At 44.3% G+C, this 22,227-nt stretch overlaps 1 protein-coding gene across 5 annotated transcripts in view; it reads right to left on the bottom strand.

The window, feature by feature from the left end:
• The window catches only part of STK39 (serine/threonine kinase 39), a 238,268-nt gene extending 232,866 nt beyond the window's left edge, over window positions 1-5,402 (bottom strand). For 2 of the 5 annotated variants that reach the window (XR_004539615.1, XM_033946332.1), the window contains exon 1: window positions 5,078-5,401. Coding sequence is in view for 2 of the 5 variants with exons in the window: in XM_033946332.1 (XP_033802223.1) it covers window positions 5,078-5,210 (133 nt within the window). In the remaining 3 variants the exon portion in view is untranslated. Of the gene's footprint in view, window positions 1-5,077 lie in introns of all 5 variants that reach the window. The other 3 variants (XR_004539616.1, XM_033946331.1, XM_033946333.1) reach the window with 3 other exon arrangements.
• Window positions 5,403-22,227: the final 16,825 nt, after the last annotated feature.

Raw genomic sequence — 22,227 nt, 5'->3', positions numbered from 1 at the left:
GCTCTTATATTACATTAGAGATTTCTATTCCGCCATTACCTTTTGTTCAAGGCGGATTACAAAAAGTTATAGCTGGAGGGTTACAAAGTAAGATCGCATGTCATTTCCAAGAGTGGGTCACGTGGTTATCAGTGAGTTAGGGAGAAGATGAGAAGAAGGAAGGTACTCGTGGTATTAAGTCTTTTTCAGGGATTTCTTGAAGAGTATAGTTTTTATTTCCTTTCTGAACATCTTGTAGTCTGGGGTTGTTATCAGAAGATTGGCGATTTGGTTATCGAATTTTGCTGCTTGAGTGGCTAGTAGGCTGTTGTATAGCTCTTCCGGGCTCTGCCCTGCTCCCCCTCCCTTACTGCTCTGCACCCAGCTCCACTCCCTCACTGCCAGTCTCTGCATCCTATTCCCCCCCTCCCGATGACTTAGGCCTCCACCAGGCCTGGTGGTCCTGCAGTGGCTGGACAGGAGGGATCCCTCCCGCTGATGCTAAGAATTTGTTACCTCCCTAACCCCCCCCCCCCTTTAGTATCTCTGGTGGTCCAGCAGGAAATCGTGGCAGGAGTAACCTTCCTTCCCTCCTGCCTGTGCAGAGCCGCTAGATGATTGGCTGCCGCGGGACGAAAACTCCCCCAGGGTTACTAAAGGTACATTGTGGGGAGGTGGGGGGGGCATAGGGAGGTAAAAAAAAATTCTTAGAACCGGCTAAACAGGAGGCAGGAGGGATCCCTCCTGTCCTGGCCACCACTGGACTACCGAGTCTCACGGCAGACCCAGCAGTGGCCTGTAACAGTTTGGGGGCGGAGTAGGTCAGTGCTGAGTTGACCCCAATATAAACAGAGACCCCATTTTTTGGACCCAAAATCCTTGTTTATATTCAAGCATATATGGTACTAGAGATCCTCCAATTACAGTTGGACATCTGGATGCAGCTTATGGAACAGTTTTTTGGCCATCCAAATTCCACCCTTCCTCCCTACTCCATGGCCCATTAGCAGCAGAACCAAGGAACTCTTCTTGTACTTCAGCAGCCAGCATGCCAAATGCCTACCAACAAAACAGAATAATCTTAAAAACTAATACAGAGTCAATTCTAAGGTCCATCAAGCAAGCCCAGTATCCAATTTTCAACACTGGGCAATTCAGGTCATATGCACTTGGCATGGTCTCAAAACATACCTAGATTCCACACTGAACTCTAGGTAGGTATGTTGTATCTAGGAAAATTGGTCACACTTCACCTATTTCAGGTTCTCTCTATTAGGTGGCAAAAAGGCTAAGCAGAAATACAGTATAATCCCAGTTAACTAGCATTCATTTAACTGGCACTCTCAACCAACCAGCAAAAAATTAAAAAATAAAAAAAGTTGTCTCTGGTGCTTCTCAATTGACAACCTCCAAAGTCGTGCACTCCTGACCAACAACCCGACCCCCTCTCTACCTTCCAGCGGCAGCCATAAATCACCCTCCCTCCGGCCCCCGAAGAAGCAGCCAGTCCAGACAACTCCTCTCCCTCCCTTACCTGAAGCAGTAGCGACAGCCGGTGAACAGCAGCACCTTAAAACAGACTGCTTTTGGCAAGCTCCGACACAGCCTTTCTTCTGCTGTGTCACTTTTGACATGACAGAGGAAAGGCCCTGTCAGGGCTGGCCAGAAAGAGTCTGTTTACGGCACTGCCTTTGCTCAGTAGCTGCTGCTACTGTTTCAGGTGGGGGGGGGGGAAAGGAGGTTTCATACTGCCTCAGGGGCTGAACGGAGGAAGATTTATGGTTGCCGCTGAAGTTTCAGGACAGCCTCAGGCAAGTAAGGGGGGGCCAGACCTGCACTGAGGGAGAGAGGGAGGGAACATAAGAACAGCCTTACTGGGTCAGACCAATGGTCCATCAAGACAAATAGCCCATCCTCATAGTGGCCAATCAGGTCCGTAGTACCTGGCCAAAACCCAACGAGTAGCAACATTCCATGCTACCGAGCCAGGGCAAGCAGTGGCTTCCCCCATATTTTTCTCAATAACAGACTATGGACTTTTCCTCCATGAAGTTGTCCAAACCTTTCTTAAAACCAGTTACGCTATCTGCTCTTACCACAACCTCTGGAAATGCATTCCAGAGCTTAACTAGTCTCCGAGTGAAAAAATATTTCTTCTTATTGGTTTTAAAAGTATTTCCCTGTAACTTCGAGTGTCCCCTTGTCCTTGTAATTTTTGACAGAATGAAAAATCAATCCACTTGTACCCTTTCTACTCCACTTTGGATTTTGTAGACTTCCATTATATCTCCCCTCAGTCATCTCTTTTCCAAGCTGAATAGGGAAGGCAAGTGGTACGAGAATGCAGCAGAACTTCCAAGCGCTGTAAGTTACCAAATGTCTTGCATCTGGAAATCCTTCCCTAGTGTTTCAAATGCACCAAAAAGGTAAGGCTCTGAAGGGAAAAGGAAAGGGAGATGGATTTGATAGATCACTTTTCTGTGGTTACAATCAGAGCAGTTTATATTTTATGTGTAGAAACTTGTGTTGTATCTGGGGCAAGGGGGGGGGGGATAGGCAACTTCCCAGAGTCACAGAGAGCTGAAGCAGGAATCAAGCTCAGTTCCCCAGGTTCTCAGGCCATTCATTGCATTAACCACTGGGCTACTCCACCTGTCTTGCTGGCGATTTACCTGTTGAATAGGCTAATGGCAAGCAACTAAATAAAGTTAAAAAAAAAAAAATCTATCTTGCCATATGTAATCAAAGTTGCAAAGACCTCTCAATGATATTAACACACTGGGGATATCTCAGAACGCTACTCTGATAGATACTTGTCAGCGTGGCAGCACTCCTCACCGAATTCACCCTGTGTGTATTGAAATTCTTTGCCGCACTTATTATGTATCAATCATTAAAACCTAATATAATTTAAACTTACTATCTCTGTTTATTATCTTTAATTAGTAACTAATCTGTATTCCATCTTCCATTATTCTCATTTATTCAACCTTCATATAAGGTCTTAAAACTCTTTCTTTTAAACTTTTCTGCTTTTCAATCCTTAATTTTCATGAATGAACTTAACTTTTGTGTAGCATTTATTCGGCTTTTGTTCAGCTATATAGTGCACTGCTGCCCGTCTACGCGTTTTGATTCCTTCTTCAGGCGGAGCTAGTGCTTTAACTAAAACAAAACAACAAACATACTCCAAATTAACATACATCCAAACTATGTTCCCGGATTGGTCTGTAGTTTTTTGACATCTAGGGGGAGGAGTATAAAGTTTCAAGTTTCAAGTTTATTAGCATTTTATGAATCGCCTATCATAATATCTAGGCGATGTACACTCTAAAAGCCACAGATAGTGGTTTCACATATAAGAGTTTGCAAAGGACGCCGCGGCCATGTTTAATTGCTGAAATGGTCACGGGATAAAAGGAATGTTGAAAAACAATAGGCTGGTAAGTTAAAAAATTGCTTTTATGGAAAGTATATGGATAGTTTGGATGTATGTTAATTTGGAGTATGTTTGTTGTTTTGTTTCAGTTAAAGCACTAGCCCTGTCCTGAAGAAGGAATCGAAACGCGCAGATTGAAAAGCAGAAAAGTTCAAAAGAAAGAGTTTTATGAACTTATATGAAGGTTAAATAAATGAGAATAATGGAAGATGGAATACAGATTAGTTACTAATTAAAGATAATAAACAGATAGTAAGTTTAAATTATATTAGGTTTTAATGATTGATACATAATAAGTGCGGCAAAGAGCTCCAATACACACAGGGTGAATTCGGTAAGGAGTGCTGCTACGCTGACAAGTATCTATCAGAGTAGCGTTCTGAGATATCCCCAGTGTGTTAATATCATTGAAGAGGTCTTTGCAACTTTGATTACATATGGCAAGATAGATTTTTTTGAACTGTATTTTGCTGGTGATTTGACAGCATCTGTTGTCACTTGTTTGAAAAAACTATTTCAAACAAATCCACCCTTTGGTGAAATTAAGTTAATTGAAAGAGAAAAATAAAATAGGAATAAAAGACATCTCCGGGGGGGGGAGAGAGATGGTTTCCTTACAATTAAGTCTCAAGAACCAAAAGCAATATGAACAGCATAAACAAACAAATTAAAGATGTACTTCTCTTTCTGCCAAAATGAAAGAATTAAGCATATCTGTGCCAAGGCTAACTTTATTTTTTGTCAACAATGTTATAAGATTGTCTGCTGGATGGCTGAGGGTTTGATTTCCTCATTAACCAGGGAGCTACACCATCAAGCACTGACTTTGCTATAACAAAAGCTAGGCATGAAAATTAAAACAATTTTTATAAAGTACTTGAAAATAAGTTATAAGACAAAACCTCAAACACTAGTTAAGTTAGAAGTTAAAGAAACTGCCAGGCCCAAAGAATTGCTAATAAATTCACACACATAAGTACGAATGTGGTCTCTGGGCATAAAGAAAAAATAAATTGCACCAGATTATTTTAAAAACCTAGAAACTGCTTATGTGTACAGCGCTGCCTACGCCTATTAGAGCCAAAAAATGATTTCGTAGTAAACAGTACAGTAGTAACACTATAGGTCAAATGTAGCGGTCCATCACAAGACCTTTGCCCATACACGGTTATGCAAAGAAAATGCTTCGGTCATAAAAGCAGAGCATATTCCCAAAATGATAACCAATATATAATACCAAATACCAATAGAAAAAACGATCACACACGTTTAAGATTCTTAATATTAGGCAATAATTTTATGCAATATCGCAACGCGCACAAAACAAAAGGGTACTCAGATCACAGTATAATATTCCTAATCCTGTTCAGTCCAAACTACTACTACACTCTTCGTTTCAAAATTCTCCTCCCACATCCATTAAACATAACACGCAATTTTCACTAAAGTTAGCAGACAAAGCAATTTCACAACCTGCAGCAATACTGCAGCACGAAGCCACGACCGCAACGATAACCCTCTCAACCTGCAGCTGTCAGAAGTGTTAAAAAAAAAAAAAAAACAGAAAATGCCGGTAGGCCGGAAGCCGGCTGCCAAGTTATCTCCGCTTTCTTCATCCACTCCTCAACACGACCGAAAAGAGAAGACAAGTACACTGACCGATAACCTCCTGCAGCTCGTAATCATCCCTAAAGATAGGCCAACCCACAGCTGGTGGAGGAGACTGCTGTTGCTGCTGCTGAGCAGGCGGCGAAGGCTGGGCTTGGATAGGCGATTCACTCCGCTCCTCCATGGCACTGCTACTATGTGCTGGGCTGCGCGCGCCACTAAGTTCTCCGCATCACACAGACTCCCCACTAGGAAAATTCCAGATTTTCAGCCAGTTCCTGAAATTCTAATGTAAACCAGCCGTTTATTGGTCACCACAAAAGGGTGCCCAATTGGTCGCTCTGGGTGCCCCTGATTGGTCGCTGAGGGAAGAGCGGTGGAAGATACCGTTCTCTTCCAGGCAATTAACCTGCAACTCCTTTCCGATTGGTCCGTTTGTCTTTCCCTCCTAATTAGCACCCGGTGGCGATAAAGGTTGAGAAGCAGAAAGAGGTGATTGGAGTGTAGTGTCTGCTTATGAAGAGCTGTGATGGTTTGCTTTCAGAGGAAGGTGTGTTTAGTGCTGGGACTGGTAGGCTTAGGATTTCCATTTCCACAATAGAGTGATGCTCCGGACAAACAGGTGCACCCGTGCTTCTTGTATTTACACTGCGGCCTTAGCTGATTTGCTGGCTCATTTCTGTATTGCACAAGTGACTTCTGTAGTTAGAAGATGATCGTTTTCTGGAAGTGATAGATAGGACGGCATTTATTTGCTGCGGGTTTCCCAGAGCTGCTTTCGCATTTCCTTTGTTGCCGTTTTCGACAAACTAGAAATTACTTATATATATACACTAGTCTTTAAGCCCGTTACATTAACGGGTGCTAGAATAGATGTGTCTGTCTGTCTGTGTTTCTTTATCTCTCTTTGGCCACTGTCTGTATCCTGTCTCCCCCTCCCCCCCCCCCCGAGCAAAGCTGTCTGCCCCCAGCACCCACCTCCCCCCCCAAATGTCTCTCCATGGCCCTCTTCTGTCTTCCCCCCCAGAGCAAAGCTGTCTGTCCCCTTTCCCTATCTCTCCATGTCCCCTTCTGTCTCCCCCCAGCACACCCGTCCCCCCAAAGCAGCCCCCTATCCCTCTCCCTGTCTCTCTATGGCCCCTTCTGTCTTCCCCCCCAGAGCAAAGCTGTTTGCCCCAAGCACACCCCTCCCCCCAAAGCAGCCCCCTTTTCCTCTCCTGCTGACTCTCTCTCTGGCCCCCTTTCTCTGTCTGTCTTTCTGTCCCTCTCCCTGTGTCTTTCTTTCTTTCTGTCTCCCTCCCTCCCGCTGTCTGTCTGTCATTTTTCCCCATTTCCCTGTGCAGCAGCATTTCCATCCCACTTCCCTATGCAGCAGCAACAACATTTCCCTCCTATCCCCCCCTTTCCTGTGTAGAAGCAGTAGCAGCATTTTCCCCTACTCCCCCTTTCCCTTTTCTTACCTTATCTTCCCTGCTCCGTTCGGCCCCTCCCCCTTCTTTTACTGCCCTCCCAACGCCGACAAAGCTCGGGACTCCAGCCGCGTAGGCAGCACTTTAAACACGCTGCTTTGCGGCCTTCTACTGGCGATTTCCTCTGCTGCGTCTGTCTCTGATGATGTCATCAGAGAAGAGCGCGAAGCAGCGTGTTTAAAGTGCTGCCTACGCCGCTGGAGCCGGGAGGCAACGGAGAGGGCAGGGGGTACTAGCGGCCGGCAGCGGTGGAGAGCAGGGAAGGGCGCCCATGCCACTTGTGTTGCCTCGCGTGAGGCAAGACCGTAAGCCGTGCATGCGCACTTCCTAAGTGCTACAGCTCAAGGAAAACGGATGCACGCATAGGAAGTGCGCATTAGCGGGTTACCGTTTTATTATATTAGATATATATATATATTTTATAATTTCCAACAATCTTGCAAGAAAATCTTGTCGGAAAAATACAGCATGAATTTTTGTTACTTATACAATCAAAAATAAAACAGTGGCATAATTGATTACCCCTCCTTAGACCACAACAAATGGGGGTAGATAAGCCTGAAAAATAAGAGGCTTATTATTAATCACTAAAACAAAAGTAGAAAATGTTTCAAGAAAGGCTATAAGACAACATTTAACTTGCTATCTCTCTGGGTTAAATTCAAGCCATCTTTTTCATAATTTATAATGCACTTACAGGGGTATGCTAATAGAAAAGAGGCCTCCAAAGCTATTGTTTCTTGCCTTCAAGACAAAAACTGATTCCTTCTTTCCTGAATGGTTTTTGCAACGTCCATGTATGCCCATATTCTTTTCCCATAGAACAAAGATTTTGAAAACCTAAAATACAACTTCATGAATGAGTCCAAATCCTGTTGGAAAAAAAAAGGAAATCAATAGTGTTCTCTCTGCGGACTCGGAGATAGAGTTTTCTAAAATTGCAGATATTGTTCAAATCAATTTACGGAGCTTGTATCTTTTCTCCTTCCATAAGCTCCTGGGAAGTCTTAGTAGGCGGTGGAAGATAATAAATTTTATTTAATGGTGGAATATGCTCAGAAGAATAACTCAAAATTTCCATCGCATATTTTTAAACACTTCATATGAGGCAATACCAGGAGTTTTAGGAAAATTCAAAATCCTTATATTTAACGGTTGGTAAAATTCTGTTTTCTATTTTCCTGTGTAATAGAGCACTATCTTTTATTGCAGCAGTTCTATATGTTGACAGGGATTGTACTTCATTTTGTATTTTAGTTATGGAATTCTTAGTTTCAATATTCATTTGTTCAGATATTTTAATAAAATTATCTAGCTTAGTCCCCAAAGTTTTTACCTCCTCTGATGTCTTCCTGGTCGCAATATCCACTCTCTGGACTCTGGAGCGTCTTCAAGATGGCTACTAAAGTATCCTCTCTGTCAGGAAATAACTCTCCAGCGCTGATAAACATCGGCAGAAGCACATCTGCCATGGATCTTGCCTCCACGGGAACTTCGGGTGCATCTCCAGCATCCGTGCTCATCACTTCCAAGGTAGCGTCATCAGCTGGACAGGGAGGCAGGACATCCGGTGCAGGTGAAAGCGAGATCTCGTGCTCCAGCAGGAAAGATCGCCCCTATGTCTCTCCCACAGTAGGGCTTAGCCCGCCCATTCTTTGAGCAAGTGTTGTTAGGCACTGCTCAATCATGCGCTGGTTTTGGGCAGCCGAAGGTGTTGAGGTAAGCACCCTTAGCTGCCTTTTCTTTTATGGGTTCTTTTTTGAGTACGAAGAAAATCTCCCTGCAGACGAGAGTGTTCTCAGCGTGCTTAACTTAGCACCGCCATCTTGGCCATTCCCCCCGACAAACTAGAAATTTAAGAAGATGGTGATAGCATGTATATCAAATCTTTGTTCTAGAATTGCTTACGACATTTTTATTAAGTGTTCTATGAAAACTATTTTATCCCAGGACATGCACATATTCTCACAGGGTGACGTTGACCACGGAGCCCCAGTACCTACAGTCATAGGCGGCAGAATGCTTTTATGTTTGGGGGAGGGCCGAAAGCTCTGCCCTTGACCCCACCCCCATAATAATGATAGTATTAATTATAATACTATTTTTTTCCATTCATTTTTCAAATATACACACAGTATAATCTTATTAACAACACATAATGGTTAACCACAAAATTAAACTACACAAAGCACACTGTATGCTTCTCAACATTCATTCCTACCCTAACACCTGGCCTTGGTCACACATGCAGAACACAGATAATAACCCCTATGCAAACACAGGACCACAAACTAAAAGTACTAATATACACAAACAACCCTAAGATACCAGACTCTACATGCATTATAACACCTGAGGAATAGAAATTAATTTCTTCCTGAACAGTGCAAAATATAGATAGCAGATATAAATTCTCAAAACTGACACATTATTTCAATCAGTAAACTGAAAATAAAATCATATTCGAGGCAAGAGTTCTGTTTAAATTTGGTTGTATTTGCTTTAAACATTGTTTGGTTTGGCTCCAGCTTACTTTTCCTCTCATTTTGAATTGTACAAGTCTAATAAGGTCACACGAAAAACTGACTTGTTTATGTTCCAGACACCAAAAACTTGTTGTTATAAGAGATTTTTGGAAAAAAACATTTGCATTTCAGGCAGGAAAAATGAATTTCTGGTTAAGTACTTTTATTCCTCAAATTCAGTCTTACTATTCTTTTAGAAAGTTGTTGAAAACCTACTTGTTCGATAAATTTGTAACCTGATTATAGTCTTTTGCTGTATTTCTCTGATATTTGTATGTTCACTAATTGTACAGTCCTCTTTGATGTGATCTACCTAGAACTATGTGGTGTGGCGGTATACAAGAATAAAGTTACTATTATTATTCCCTACCTTTGTAGTCTGGTAATCTAATAATCATCATTTCCCAGTCTCTGGTTGCACTTCTTTCTGTCTGGGCTCTTGTGTTTCCATGGCCTTCTTATCCATTTGCTGTCTTTCTCTCCTTCACTTTCTGCCCTACATTCATCTTTGGCATTAACTTTTTAACATTCAACTTTCTTCCATTTTTCTGCTTTCTTCTCGAAATCTACTTTTCCATGTCTTAACCTTCCCTTTCCATCTATCTCTCTCTTTCTTCTCCCCTATTCCCATAAGAAGCATTTCTTCTATCTCTCTTTCCTGCCACACCCATTGCTGTACATTATCTCCTCCCTCTCTCTCTCTCTCTCTCTCCCCTTCCCCTTCATCCCTGTGCACCATCTCCCCCTCTCTCCAGTGGTCTGAAATCTGTCTTCCCCCTTATGCCCTCATATGGTCTGCCATCTTTCCCTCCCTCTTCCCATGGTCTAACATCTCTCTCCTTTCCTTCCCGCAGTCTGGTATCTCTTTCTTCTCTCCTTCCTTTCTCTAGTCTGGCATCTCTCTTTCCCCTTCCAGTGGTCTGACAACTCTCTCCTTCTATCACCCTTCTCCAGAATTTGACATCTCTCACTTCTTTGAGCCATCTGTCCTCCCTCTTAGTATAATATTTTTCTTTCCCTCCTCTCCACCACTATCATGTCTAATGATTCTCCCTCTTCTTCCTTTCCCCATGTATACCATCTCTTTCTCTCCCACTCCATTCACCTATGTACAACAATTTTCTTTTTCTCTTCCCTCCCCCACTGACAGCATCTCTCACTCTTTCCTCACTTCCCAGCACCCCATCCATGCATCATCTGTATTTGCCAACCCCCTCGCAGGCTGTGAAGCATCTGTCCTTCCAACCACCTTCCCAGCCTGTACATCTGTCCTTCCCTGCCACCCCAGCCCAGCCCACCATTTGTCCTCCCCATCTTCCCTCCCCCCAGCCCATGGCATGCACACCGTGCAGCATATGTTCTTCTTTCCTTCCTGCCCCCCCAGTGAGACCCTGCAGCAAAATCTCTTCAGCTCTGGACTCCCCCACACCTGCCCCCTCCACGGTCATTGTTATTTTAAATGTTCTGGCAGCCGCGGTGAGCGTTCAGGAGATGAGCCTTCTGCCAGCAGCCTGCCCCAGAAGTCTCAATTCAGCAGCGACTTCCTGTTCCCAGCTAGGCAGCCAGCTGCTGAATTAAGACTTCTGGGGCAGGCCGACAGCAGAAGGCTCATCTCCGGAACATTGCACCATGGCTGCCGGAACATTTAAAATAACAGCGACCTGGAGGGGGGCAGGTGTGTGGGGGAGTTCGGAGCTGAAGAGATCATGCCACAGGGTCCCGCTGGGGGAAGGGAGATTATTTTAAAAAATTTAATTACAGCCACATCAGTGGCATGCCTAGCATATGTGACACCCGGGGCCCATCGTTTTTAGACACTCCACCATCTGTATGAAAAACATGATTTTTAGTAACAATTCACATGTCACACAAGAGTGCAAAAGGCAGCATCTTGCATACTGCAGTGAGCAGTACAACATCAATACACCCATTCTAAAACTAAACGAGCCAGACTAGTACAGATCAATCCTGCACAGTCAATCCTAACAGAAAACCATGTATTTTGAACACACAGAAAATGCCCCTTTTACAAAACTAGTGCGTTTTTTAGTTAGAGTGGTAACAGCTCAGACGTTCATAGAATTCTGAGCATCAGAGCTGTTACCACCGCGGCTGGTGCTAAAAAACGCTTTGTAAAAGGGGAAATAATATAGAAATACGTAGACAAAGGTTAAACTGAACCACCAAGAAGCTGGACTCTGCATACAATGCAACACCACAGAAACAAAAAGATTTGCCGTTGCTGGGTCAGACCTGTGGTCCATCGTGCTCAGCAGTCCGCTCACGCAGCAGCCCTTAGATCAAAGACCAGTGCCTTATTTGAGACTACCATTACCTGCGTATGTTCTGTTCCAGCAGGAACTTATCCAACCTTTTCTTGAATCCCTGAAGGGTGCTTTCTCCTATAACAGCCTCTGGAAGAGCATTCCAGATTTCTACCACTCTCTGTGTGAATAAGAATTTCCTTACGTTTGTACGGAATCTATTCCCTTTTAACTTTAGCGAGTGCCCTCTGAGAGGGTGAACAATCTTTTTTTTCTCTACTAAGTCAATTCCCTTCAATATCTTGAATGTTTCGATCATGTCCTCTCTGTCTTCTCTTTTCAAGGGAGAAGAGGCCCAGTTTTTCTACCCTCTCATTGTACGGCAACTCCTTCAGTCCCTTAACCATTTTTGTTGCTCTTCTCTGGACCCTTTCAAGTAGTACTATGTCCTTTTTCATGTACGGCGATCAGTGTTTGATGCAGTATTCCAGGTGGGGGCTTACCATGGCCCGGTACAATGGCATGATAACCTTTTCAGATTTGTTTATGATCCCCTTAATCATTCCTAGCATTCTGTTTGCCCTTTTCACTGCCACCTTGCATTGTGCAGACGGTTTCATTGACTTGTCTACAAGTACTCCCAAGTCTCTTTCCTGGAGGCGCTCTCTGAATATAGTACCAGACATCCTGTATTCGTTGATATGATTTTTGTTACCAACATACATCACCTTGCACTTATCCACGTTGAACCTCATTTGCCATTTCACAGCCCATTCCTCGAGAGTATGTATGTCTCGTTGTAGGTCTTCGCAATCCTTCTGTGTCCTCACTACTCTGAATAACTTTGCATCCGTAAATTTAATCACTTCACTCATTGCGCCAATTTCTAGGTCATTTATAAATATGTTTAAGAGCACAGGCCCAAGCACCGAACCCTGCAACACTCCACTCGTGATGCTTTTCCAGTCCTAGTATTGTCCATTTATCACCACTTTCTGTTTCATATTTGCCAACCAGTTTTTAATCCACGTGAGTATATCACTCTCGATTCCATGGCTCAAAATTTTTCAAAGTAGACGTTCATGCAGGACCTTGTCAAACGCCTTCTGAAAATCTAGATATACAATGTCTTCTGGGTCACTCTTGTCTATCTGTCTATTTACTCCCTCGAAGAAGTGCAGTAAGTTTGTCAAGTAAGATCTTCCTTTGCTGAAGCTGTGCTGGCTGGTCCTCGTCAGTTTGTGTCCGTCAAGGTGATTGATGATTTGGTCCTTTATCAGCGCCTCTACCATCTTTCCCAGTACTGAAGTCAGACTCACTGGTCTGTAGTTTCCCGAACCCCATCTCAAACCTTTCTTGAAAATCGGTGTAACATTCGCCACTTTCCAGTCTTCCAGAATCTTTCCTGATTTGATCGACAGATTGGCTATTAGTTGAAGCAATTAAGCTATAACCTCTTTCAGTTCCTTGATTACCCTCAGGTAGATGCCATCCGGTCCCGGGGGTTTATCGTTTCTAAGCCTATCAATCTGTCTGCATACCTCTTCTAGACTGACCGTCGACCCTGTCAGTTTGCCGTCTTCACTTCCTGTATATATCCTGTTGTCTTCTGGTATATTGGATATATCCTCTTCGGTAAATACAGATGCAAAAATGTGTTCAGTTGTCGGCGATGGTTTTGTCCTCCTTTAGTACTCCCTTTATTCCATGGGCATCTAACGGCCCCACTGCTTCTTTCGCGGGTCATTTCCCCTTAATATATTGAAAGAACGGCTTAAAATTTTTTTTTTCCTCCTTTGCTATTTTTTCCTCGTAGTTCCCTCTTACCGCCTTATGGCACTTGCTATATTGTTTGTGCTTTTTCCAGTGTTCATCCATTTTTGTCTTTTTCCATTCCTTAAATGAAGTCTTCTTGTCTCTGATCGCTTCCTTCACTGTTACAGTGAACCATGCCAGTTCCTTGTTCTTTTTCCTCTTGGAACACTTGTTGATACGCAGTATATAGAGATTTTGTGCCTCGGTGACTGTGTCCTTAAAAAGGGACCATGCTTGATCTAGGGTATTTACAGTGCTTATCCTCTTCCTCACCATGACCCTCATCCGTTCGTAGTTCCCTTTTCGGAAGTTCACTGCCATGGCAGTCGTTCTGGATCGATTTTTTTGTTCCTGTGTCTAGGTGGAAGTGGATCATGTTATCACTGTTTCCCAGCGTCCCTTCTACTTCTATACCTTGTGCCAGTCCTCGTAGTTCATTTAGAATTAAGTCCAGAATTGCATTTCCTCTCATATTTTCCATGACAAGTTGTTCCAGGAAGCAGTCGCCTACTGCAGCCTAGGTTCCAATCTATCCCTGGATAATTGAAGTCGCCCATGATAACTGTGTTGCCTCCCTTGTATTCGTGTTTAATCTCATCTGTCATTTCTTCATCAGTCTCTTCGTACTGCCCTGGAGGCCGGTAGTAGATGCCAATCTTCTATCCATTCCATTTGTTCCCGGTATTTTGGCCCATAGAGACTCTGCGTTATTGTTCGTTTCCAGCATATTCTCTCTGGTAGACTCAATTCCCTCTTATGTATAGGGCAATACCCCCACCTTTTTGTCCTACTCTGTCTCTGCAGTATAGCTTGTAGCCCGGTAGCACAGTGTCCCAGACGTTGTCCTCGTTCCACCATGTTTCCATGATGCCGATGATGTCTAGGTTATCTTTTTGTGCCATAGCTTCCAATTTAGAGAGCTGCACGGGAAAGGGGATGACGGAAATCCCGCGGGTTCCCCCTTTGGGTCATGGGGATCCCGTGGGGACGCCCCCTAGGGTTGCGGGGATCCCGTGGGGACGCCCCTCGTGGTCTCGGGGATCCCACGGGGTTCAATACAACTCGAGCCGCAAGGTTCGTCTTCCATTTACTGCCTGCCCTGCCGCAGTACACATAGCCAATCGGAAGTCTTCCCCGATGTCAGCGCTGACGTCGGAGGGAGGGCTTATGGAAGACTTCCGGTCAGCTATGTGTGCTGTGGCAGGGCAGGCAGGAAATGGAAGATGAGCACTGTCCTCCCTAGCACCCAGTTGTCCCCCCGCTAACTCAGCCAGTTTTTACTGGTGCAAAGTGCTGAAGTACTCAAGTTCAGTGCTTTGAAAATATCTTTATATTGATTAAAATGTATTTTCTGGGCCTTGTAGTGTAAGCTCTTCGAGGAGGGACCTCCTTGCTTGGCTTGAATGATCTTGTCCAGCACTTCAGAACAAATAACTTATTTGATCCAAGTTAGTTGCAAAAAGGTGTCCAAATGTCTCTGCAGAGCTCAGAAAACTACATGCTAACATTTGAAAAATTCTTAAATTTCTGATGCTTCTTTTAAAATAATAGAATGAATGGAGTTAAATTAGTATATTTTTATTTAATTATATTTTATTCCAGAACGAGGTGGTCAGGTTTTAGTGTGGCACTGGATAACATTTAAAGCTTCCCCAAAACAGTCTGAGAAGGGATTCATATGCAGAAAGAGCTCAGAAATAATTTTTAAAGATTAGTTGCACAATATAGGTTTAGGATTTTAGATTGGGACATTTTAAGGCTAAATCAGACAGCAGAAAAATATAAAATATATTTTTTTTTAAGGGGGGAGGACCTTGGGAGTCTCCTCTGGCAAAAAGACAGGAGATAATTTTCCTATTTCTGTATTCAGGATACAGGGAAATCTAGGGCCAATTAGACATGTTTTAAAAAAAAAAAAAAAACAAATTCCAAAAATAAAAGTTTCCAACCAGGTCTCAGAACACTCCCAGCCTATCAGTTTTTTAGGCTACCCATACTGAATATGCATGAGATAAATTTGTTTTCATTACCTCCACTGAATGCAAATCTCTCATGTATATTCATGGAGGGTGTCCTTAAACCATCCTGGCTAGGTGTGTTTGAAGACGAGTTGAGATGGAATCCCTGTAAAATGTTTAAATGAAAATCTCCAAAGCTAAATGAATAAAAACAAATTATTTACTTTCCCAAAACTTTGCTTTCTAATGTCTGCATAGAAGGACAGTAAAAAGAGGGGGGGGGGGCTCTAGAATCACTAAACTGGCAGGAGAGTGATTCGCAAAGTGAGTTTTGAAGTGGCTTTTTGATAATTTTTTGAAATTATATTAATTTGTGTAGATTGGTTGGGATGTATTATGATTTTTTTTTTTTTTTTTTTTTTGTAACCTGCTCTGAAATTGAATGTAGGGATATGGCAGGGTATAAAACCCTGACTAAACCCATAGAGCCACTGGATCTGGACAGGGGGGGAGAGAGACAGAAAAGGACCTTGAGGAGGGGCTGGAATGCAGACTTGAACCCAAAGGGAGGGGGAAGACAGAGCAGATGCTGGACTAGAGGGGGTAGAGAGGGGGAAAAACACTGAACTGAGGAGAGAGAGATGCCAGGCCCTGGGGAGAGGGATGACAAAGAGAGTGAGACAGACAGAAAGACCTGGAACAAAGGTGGGAGGACTCAATATGTTAGCTTTGGGAAATGTATATAGCAGATGTCTTTGTATTGTGTTCAAAAGAAAAGGAAATGCATTTCTGATTTTATTTCTACAGTGTTGAAGTACTTGCTGGCCCTTGCTGTGACTGGTGGGGATCCCCAAGCACCGCCAGCAGAGGACCTCCTCTGGAGACGGCCAGAACTCCCCTCCACCAAGCACAGCAGTTGCTGGCAACATTCATGAGCCACTGAGGTGCTAGCAAAAGGGATCCCCGGCCAACTGCAAAGGAAGTCCTCAGCTGACAGCTTGGGAATTCTCATAAGCTGAGTATTTATTTATATTGTATATTTACATTAGAGGCTCTGGTAGAAACCTGTTTACAAAGTATATATTCTTCCCTATTAATATTTCCAAATTAATAAAGTGTCTTTGCTTATTTGTAAATGGGTCTCTACCAGAGCCTTTAATTCAGTAGCATAATTAAATAAAATAACTACTTCTGAAGTTTATGGGGATGGAGGGGATTCCTTGCGGGGACGGAGGGATTTCTCACGGGGATGGGTGGGATTTTGGCGGGGACGGGTGGGATTTCTGTCCCCGCGTAACTCTCTATTCCAATTCCCACATTTTATTCCTTAGGCTCCTTGCGTTTGAGTACATACATTTAAGTTTGCGCATGTTCCCTAAAGAAATAAATAAATGGAAAAAATTTTTTCTACCTTTGTCTTTTCTAGTTTTTGCTTTCCTCATATTCTTGTCACTCTTCCTTTTATCCACTGTCTGCCTTCTCTCTTACCCTTCTATATGGCATCTTCTCTCCTATGCCCCTTCCAGAAACTGTATGCCTCCCCCTTCCATCTCTCCCATCACCCCCATTGGTCTGGCATTCATCTTCTTCCCTCCTCCAATGGTCTGGCATCTCTCTCCTCTCCTTCCCTTTCCCACATCCCTATGGTCTGGCATTTCGCTCACTCCTCTCCCTTCCCCCTCACCTCCATCACTTTCATCAGCATCTGCCGCTTTCTTTCCCTCTAACCTAATTCCATCCAGTATCCTTTCCCCGCATTCCAATTCATCAGCATATGCCCCCTTTTGTCTCCCCCAATACCCTTCCATACCACCCTGCCATCTTACTCTACCTCCACACCCCTTTCCATGCTCCTTTCCCTCTCCCTCCAAACCAAAGTCATGCAGCAAGGTTACGTGATGACTACAGCTGCCGGCTCTGCTCCAGAAGAAGTAAGTGACGTCGGAGTGGGTGGACCGGCAGACGTGGGGAGTTGCTGGAAGGTCCTGCGATGACTGCGGCTGCTGGTCTACCCTCTCTGATGTCACTTCTTTCCAGCAGAGCTAGCAGACATAGTCATCGCGGGACCTTCCTGCACCTCAGCACAGCTGCCGACTCTGTTCCGGAACAAGTACATCAGAGGGGGTGGACCGGCAGCCGTGCTGAGGTGCAGGTTCTGTGGCAGAGTAGGGCGGGAGGTTCTGGGGCAGTCTGCCCCCGCTGCCACTGAGTCAGATCACCAATTTTGGGGGAGGCCACAGCACCTGTGCCCCCCCCCCCCTCCCCGGTTCTGGCACCTATGGTAGGAATGAATGTTGCAAAGTGTTATTGATGTCATAGCCCAAATAGGCAGTTTGTGCGGGTTTTGGAAAGCCCCAAGCTTGGGGCCACATCTGGAGGGCCTCTGTGCATGTGCGAATGTCAACATAATGACATCACATGCATACGCGCATGAGCATGATGTCATCACATCGACGTCCATGCATGCGCAGAGGCCCTCTAGACATGGGCCAGAGCTCAGGGAAGGAAACATGAGGTTTGTGTGGTGGCAGGACTGGGAGCAGAACAGGGCGGGGCCACATGTCCTTTTTTTTTTTTTTTTTAAGAGGAAATCTGGTAATCATAGTCAAACCTCTCTATTCTCCTCCATGCAGCATCTCTCCCTTCCTCCCCTCTATCATGTGCAAACATTTCTTTCTCCCCATGCACCATTTCTCCCTGCCCTCCACCCTATGTTCAACATTTCTCCCTCTCTCTTCTCCATGTGTGTCTCCCTTCCCTCCACCAGATCAGAATTTCTCCCTTTCTACCTCTGTTGTATCTCTCCCTTCCTCTTCTCCCCATGTCCAACAATTTTTTTCTCTCCCCCCCCCTGTGCAACAGCTTTCCATCCCTCCCATCCCGCTGTGCAGCAGCTCTCCACCATCCCCCCACCCCCAATGAGATATGATATACCTCCAGGCCTCCCAAAGCAGCAGCAGTGGCTGGCAGAGGCAATGCTGTGAACAGGTAGCTTGTGGACTGCTTTGCCTGGGCTTCCCTTGCATTATCAGTGATGTGGTAGAGGGAAGGCCCCAGCAGGGCAGGTAAGCTTCCTGTTCAGAGTGCTGCCTCTGTCGTCCAACCACTGCTGCCAATATTGCTGCTTATATTAGGCCTAGAGATATGACAAGTCTTGGTGGGGGGGGGGGTTGATCATTGAATAGGAAAGTCTGATTTTTTTTTTCGAACAAATCAGTTCACCAAAGTGAATCAATGAATCTATTTGAATCGGCAAATCAGACAGCATTAGTGGCTATAAGCTCTATATATGGTTAGTGCTTGTTGCACAAGTTTGAATGTTGATTACTATGTTTGTTACAGAGCAGAACTGAATTGTAGTGTCGGGAATTTTTCCCCATTTACCTCCTTTCAGTTATGTCTTTTATTACAGTGCTACTTGATTGCTTTTGTACAAAATGAGGGGGCAGGAGCAGCTTCCTGGGAAGGAGGTGGAGTTGAAGACATGATTGACAGTTTTCTGCAAGCAACTTGCAAGTTGGGATACAGAACTCTAGCCTTCAGGATCACTAGAGACAGCTACAGGAAAGAAGATTACCAAGGTAAGAACCTAGGAATAGATGCACTAAAGATGATCGTTAAGACCATGTAGGTCTGCTCCGATCCGATTTTTGGCCGATTCAAAAAGAGCTATTGATGCAGTTAAAAATTTGCATGCAAATGATTCACACATAGGTTCATCATAATCCCCGACTCTCCCATCCGATTGATCACTGTGAGAGCGGCTCTCACACATGCACAAAGCCAGCAGAGGAAGCCTGAACAGCTGAGAGACAGTGGAAGTAGAGAGTTGCATGGGGACAGAAATCCCACCTGTCCCCACCAGTATCCCCTCCAACCCCACAGGAATCCCCTCCATCCCTGCCTGTCCCCGAGGAATCTCCTCTGTCTCTGCCCATCCCCCCATAAAAGTTATCTGTTCCCATAAAAAGCAGCAATTACTTCTGACAGTTTTGATTTTTTTAAAGCCTTAGTTTATTTAAACCAGCAGTATTAACAGAGAACAGAAATAGGAGATGCATACATCACCGGAAAGAATTAGAATAGACATTAGGTCATATGACTGTAGAGTCGACCATTTCTTGTTAAAAGAAATGAGAGTTGGTTTTTTTGGCAATATAAAGCTCATATCTGTAGAGCAAACAAATCTGGTTCCCACCATCTGGCATAGGTAACTTGTGAGAGGTCCTTCCAAGATCCACAAATAGTTTTTAACGCAGCAGTGAGTAAAGAATCGAACAATACAGCATCAAAATAATTTAAAACAGAATTGAGAGAGGCACTTTTGAGGACAATGGTTGCATAAGAAAAATATGCCAAAACTGAACTGGAAACCTCAAAACAAACTCGGCAAGTACTTAATTTTGTACTAAACACAATTGGTGGCATAACCATGAGAGGGGGGCTGAGCCTCCCACTTTGAGCTTAGCCCCCCCTCAAAATAAACATCTCCCTTACTGTAGCTGAGGGACATTTTGTTTTTCCATCATCTTGGTCCCTGTTTCTGCTTTTGTCTGTCTTCTATTAATTATCTTTCCAGCCCTCGGGAACCCCGGTTCCATTCCCATGGGAGTCCCTTGAGCCTGGGTGGATCCCTGCAGGAGCCCAGTAGACCTGGGGGGATCCCCACGGGAGTCCATGCAGGGGATTCCTGCAATCTCTGTTCCCGTGCAGACCTCTAAGGGAAAGACCTGAAAGCAACCTCCTGCCACTCCTCTGTTCAGGACAGGAACCCTTTTTATTAAGGGGCATAGATAGATGCTTTGCGTTTAATATCTGCCCCATTTAAAAAATTGAAAAAAAAAAGCATCCTTCTCCCCCTCCACCACCGATGACTGCCCTCCCCAACAAACACAGCACCGGGAATCCCCCCTACTGCATGAGTGAAAATCGGCAGGAGGGAATGCCCATTCCCTCCTGCCATGATGCCCCCTGCACAAGAAAAAAATGGCAGGAAGGACCACTCCCTCCTGCCATGCCAACACCCCCCTGTGGCACAAAACGGCAGGAGGGATGCCCACTCCCTCTTGCCATGCTAACCCCTCCCCTATGGGAGAAAATTGACAGGGGGGATGCCCACTCCCTAATGCCAACAGAGCACTCCCCCCCCCAAAGAGGCAGAAGGGATCTCCACTCCCTCCTGCCACTGGATGCTTCCCCCACCCCGGTACCTTATTCCAAAGATGGAAGTAGGAGGAAGCATGGTCCCTCCACCTTCAAGGCCTGCCGCTCCAAAATGGCAGGTCTTCCCTCCTCGGTGCATCATGTGATGCACGGAGAGGGGTCCAAGGCCCTGATTGGCTCAGATGCCTAAGGCACACTTTGGAATTTGTTATAAGAGGCCTTCACCTGCAGCTAGAGAGATATCATGTTCCAAAGAGGAGCTAGAAAATAAAGGCTTATGTAATGAGCAAAGTGTGTGTGAATAGACATATAAGGTAAGCACCTAGGTGGTTTGTACTGATGTGCAGGATATCCAATAAACATGAAGCATAGAAAAGTACAGAGAACCAGAATAACATGCTTTATAAGTCAACATCAGTACTGTATTTTGAAATTAATTGCTTACCATGACAAGCCAATGAGGCGCAATTAACAGATGTAATATGATCATATTTGTGAGCCCCATAAAGAATCCTGACAGCAGTGTTCTGGACCAACAAAAAGCACTTTAGCTGGATAGTAGGAAGACCTGCATAAATCATAATCTAACAGAGGGGCCAATGCAGAAAGCCTCATGGTACAGCTGGCTTAGCACATGGCTTCTACCATGAAATTAGCAACTGAAAAATAGTGTGGCATGCTGTAAGCAATGAGCTTGCAAATATCTGCTGTTTAAAATCATGGCAGTAATCCACGTTACCCTTCCTATCTGTGTGAACTGTGATTGGCTCACATACTGACAGGGTGACATTTTTAAAAACTCAAGGTGTGGACATTCCACATTGGCTTTCTGATAACCTGACAATGGACACACCCCGAACTAATGCTTTGGCCTAGACGACTGATAATTTTTTTTAAGTTGAAAGGGTGGAGTTGAGGGGAGGGGATGCCACTTGACATCAGGGTGTGTTTGTAAATTTAGGAGAAGAGGAGAACTGGTTGGCCATTGTGGTGGGTGCCAGTGTTCCCTCTAAGCGGGCGGGTGTTGTGAGCAAACTTTTTTCACCGTGAGCCAAAAATATCGGGCGCCAGCAAGTTATGAGCCAACTCGCCCGATTCTCCTCTCGCCGCCCTGCCATCTGCCGTACGCCTCTTCCGATCGTGCGCTGTGACGAGAAACGTGTGCGCTGCGATGTAATATTTTGTGCGCCAGCGCACGCCAGCGCAGCTTAGCGGGAACACTGGTTCAAATGGTTTTATTTATTTCCCCAAATTTATTTTTGTTATACGCATTGAAAATATTTGATATTGCGTTTAAATCAAAATCTCAATAAACTTGAAACGAGTGCCCGTGAGATTGTGGGAGGGTTAAATACTCAAAACTTAGAAGTTTTTGCTACGCCAGCTTTCTGGTATCTTTACATACAGTGGCGTACCTAGCATATGTAACATCCGGGGCCCATCATTTTTTGGCACCCCCCCCCATCTGTAAGAAAAACATGATTTTTAGTAACAAACCACACGTCACACATGAGTACCTAGGAAAAGGCAGCATCTTACATATTGCAGTGAGCAGTACATCAATACACCCATTGTAAAACTAAACAAGCCAGACCAGCACAGATCAATCCTACACCGTCAATCCTAACAGAAAACCATGTCTTTCGAACACACAGAACACAGAAAACACCTTCGCCTAGTAAGGAATATGTAATCACAAACTAACCCCTCCCTCTTTTACAAAACTGTAGTGTGGATTTTAGCTACGGAGGTAACAGCTCTGATGCTCATAAAATTCTGAGCATCAGAGCTGCTACCACCAAGGCTGGTGCTAAAAACGCTTCACAGTTTTGTAAAAGGGGGGATAAAATAAAAATACATAGACAAAGGTTAAATTGAACCAGCTGGACTCTGCATACAATGCTTCACAGAAACAGTGACACATGTCTCCTAAAGCAATAAATAAATAGAAATTTTTTTCTACCTTTGTCTTCTGTGGTTTCTCCTTTCCTCATCTTCTTGTAACTC

This window comes from Geotrypetes seraphini, chromosome 5 (genome assembly GCF_902459505.1).
Source record: "Geotrypetes seraphini chromosome 5, aGeoSer1.1, whole genome shotgun sequence".
Lineage (NCBI taxonomy): Eukaryota > Metazoa > Chordata > Amphibia > Gymnophiona > Dermophiidae > Geotrypetes > Geotrypetes seraphini.
Note: the sequence above shows the minus strand (reverse complement) of the source record. Positions and strands in the feature narration are given on the sequence as shown.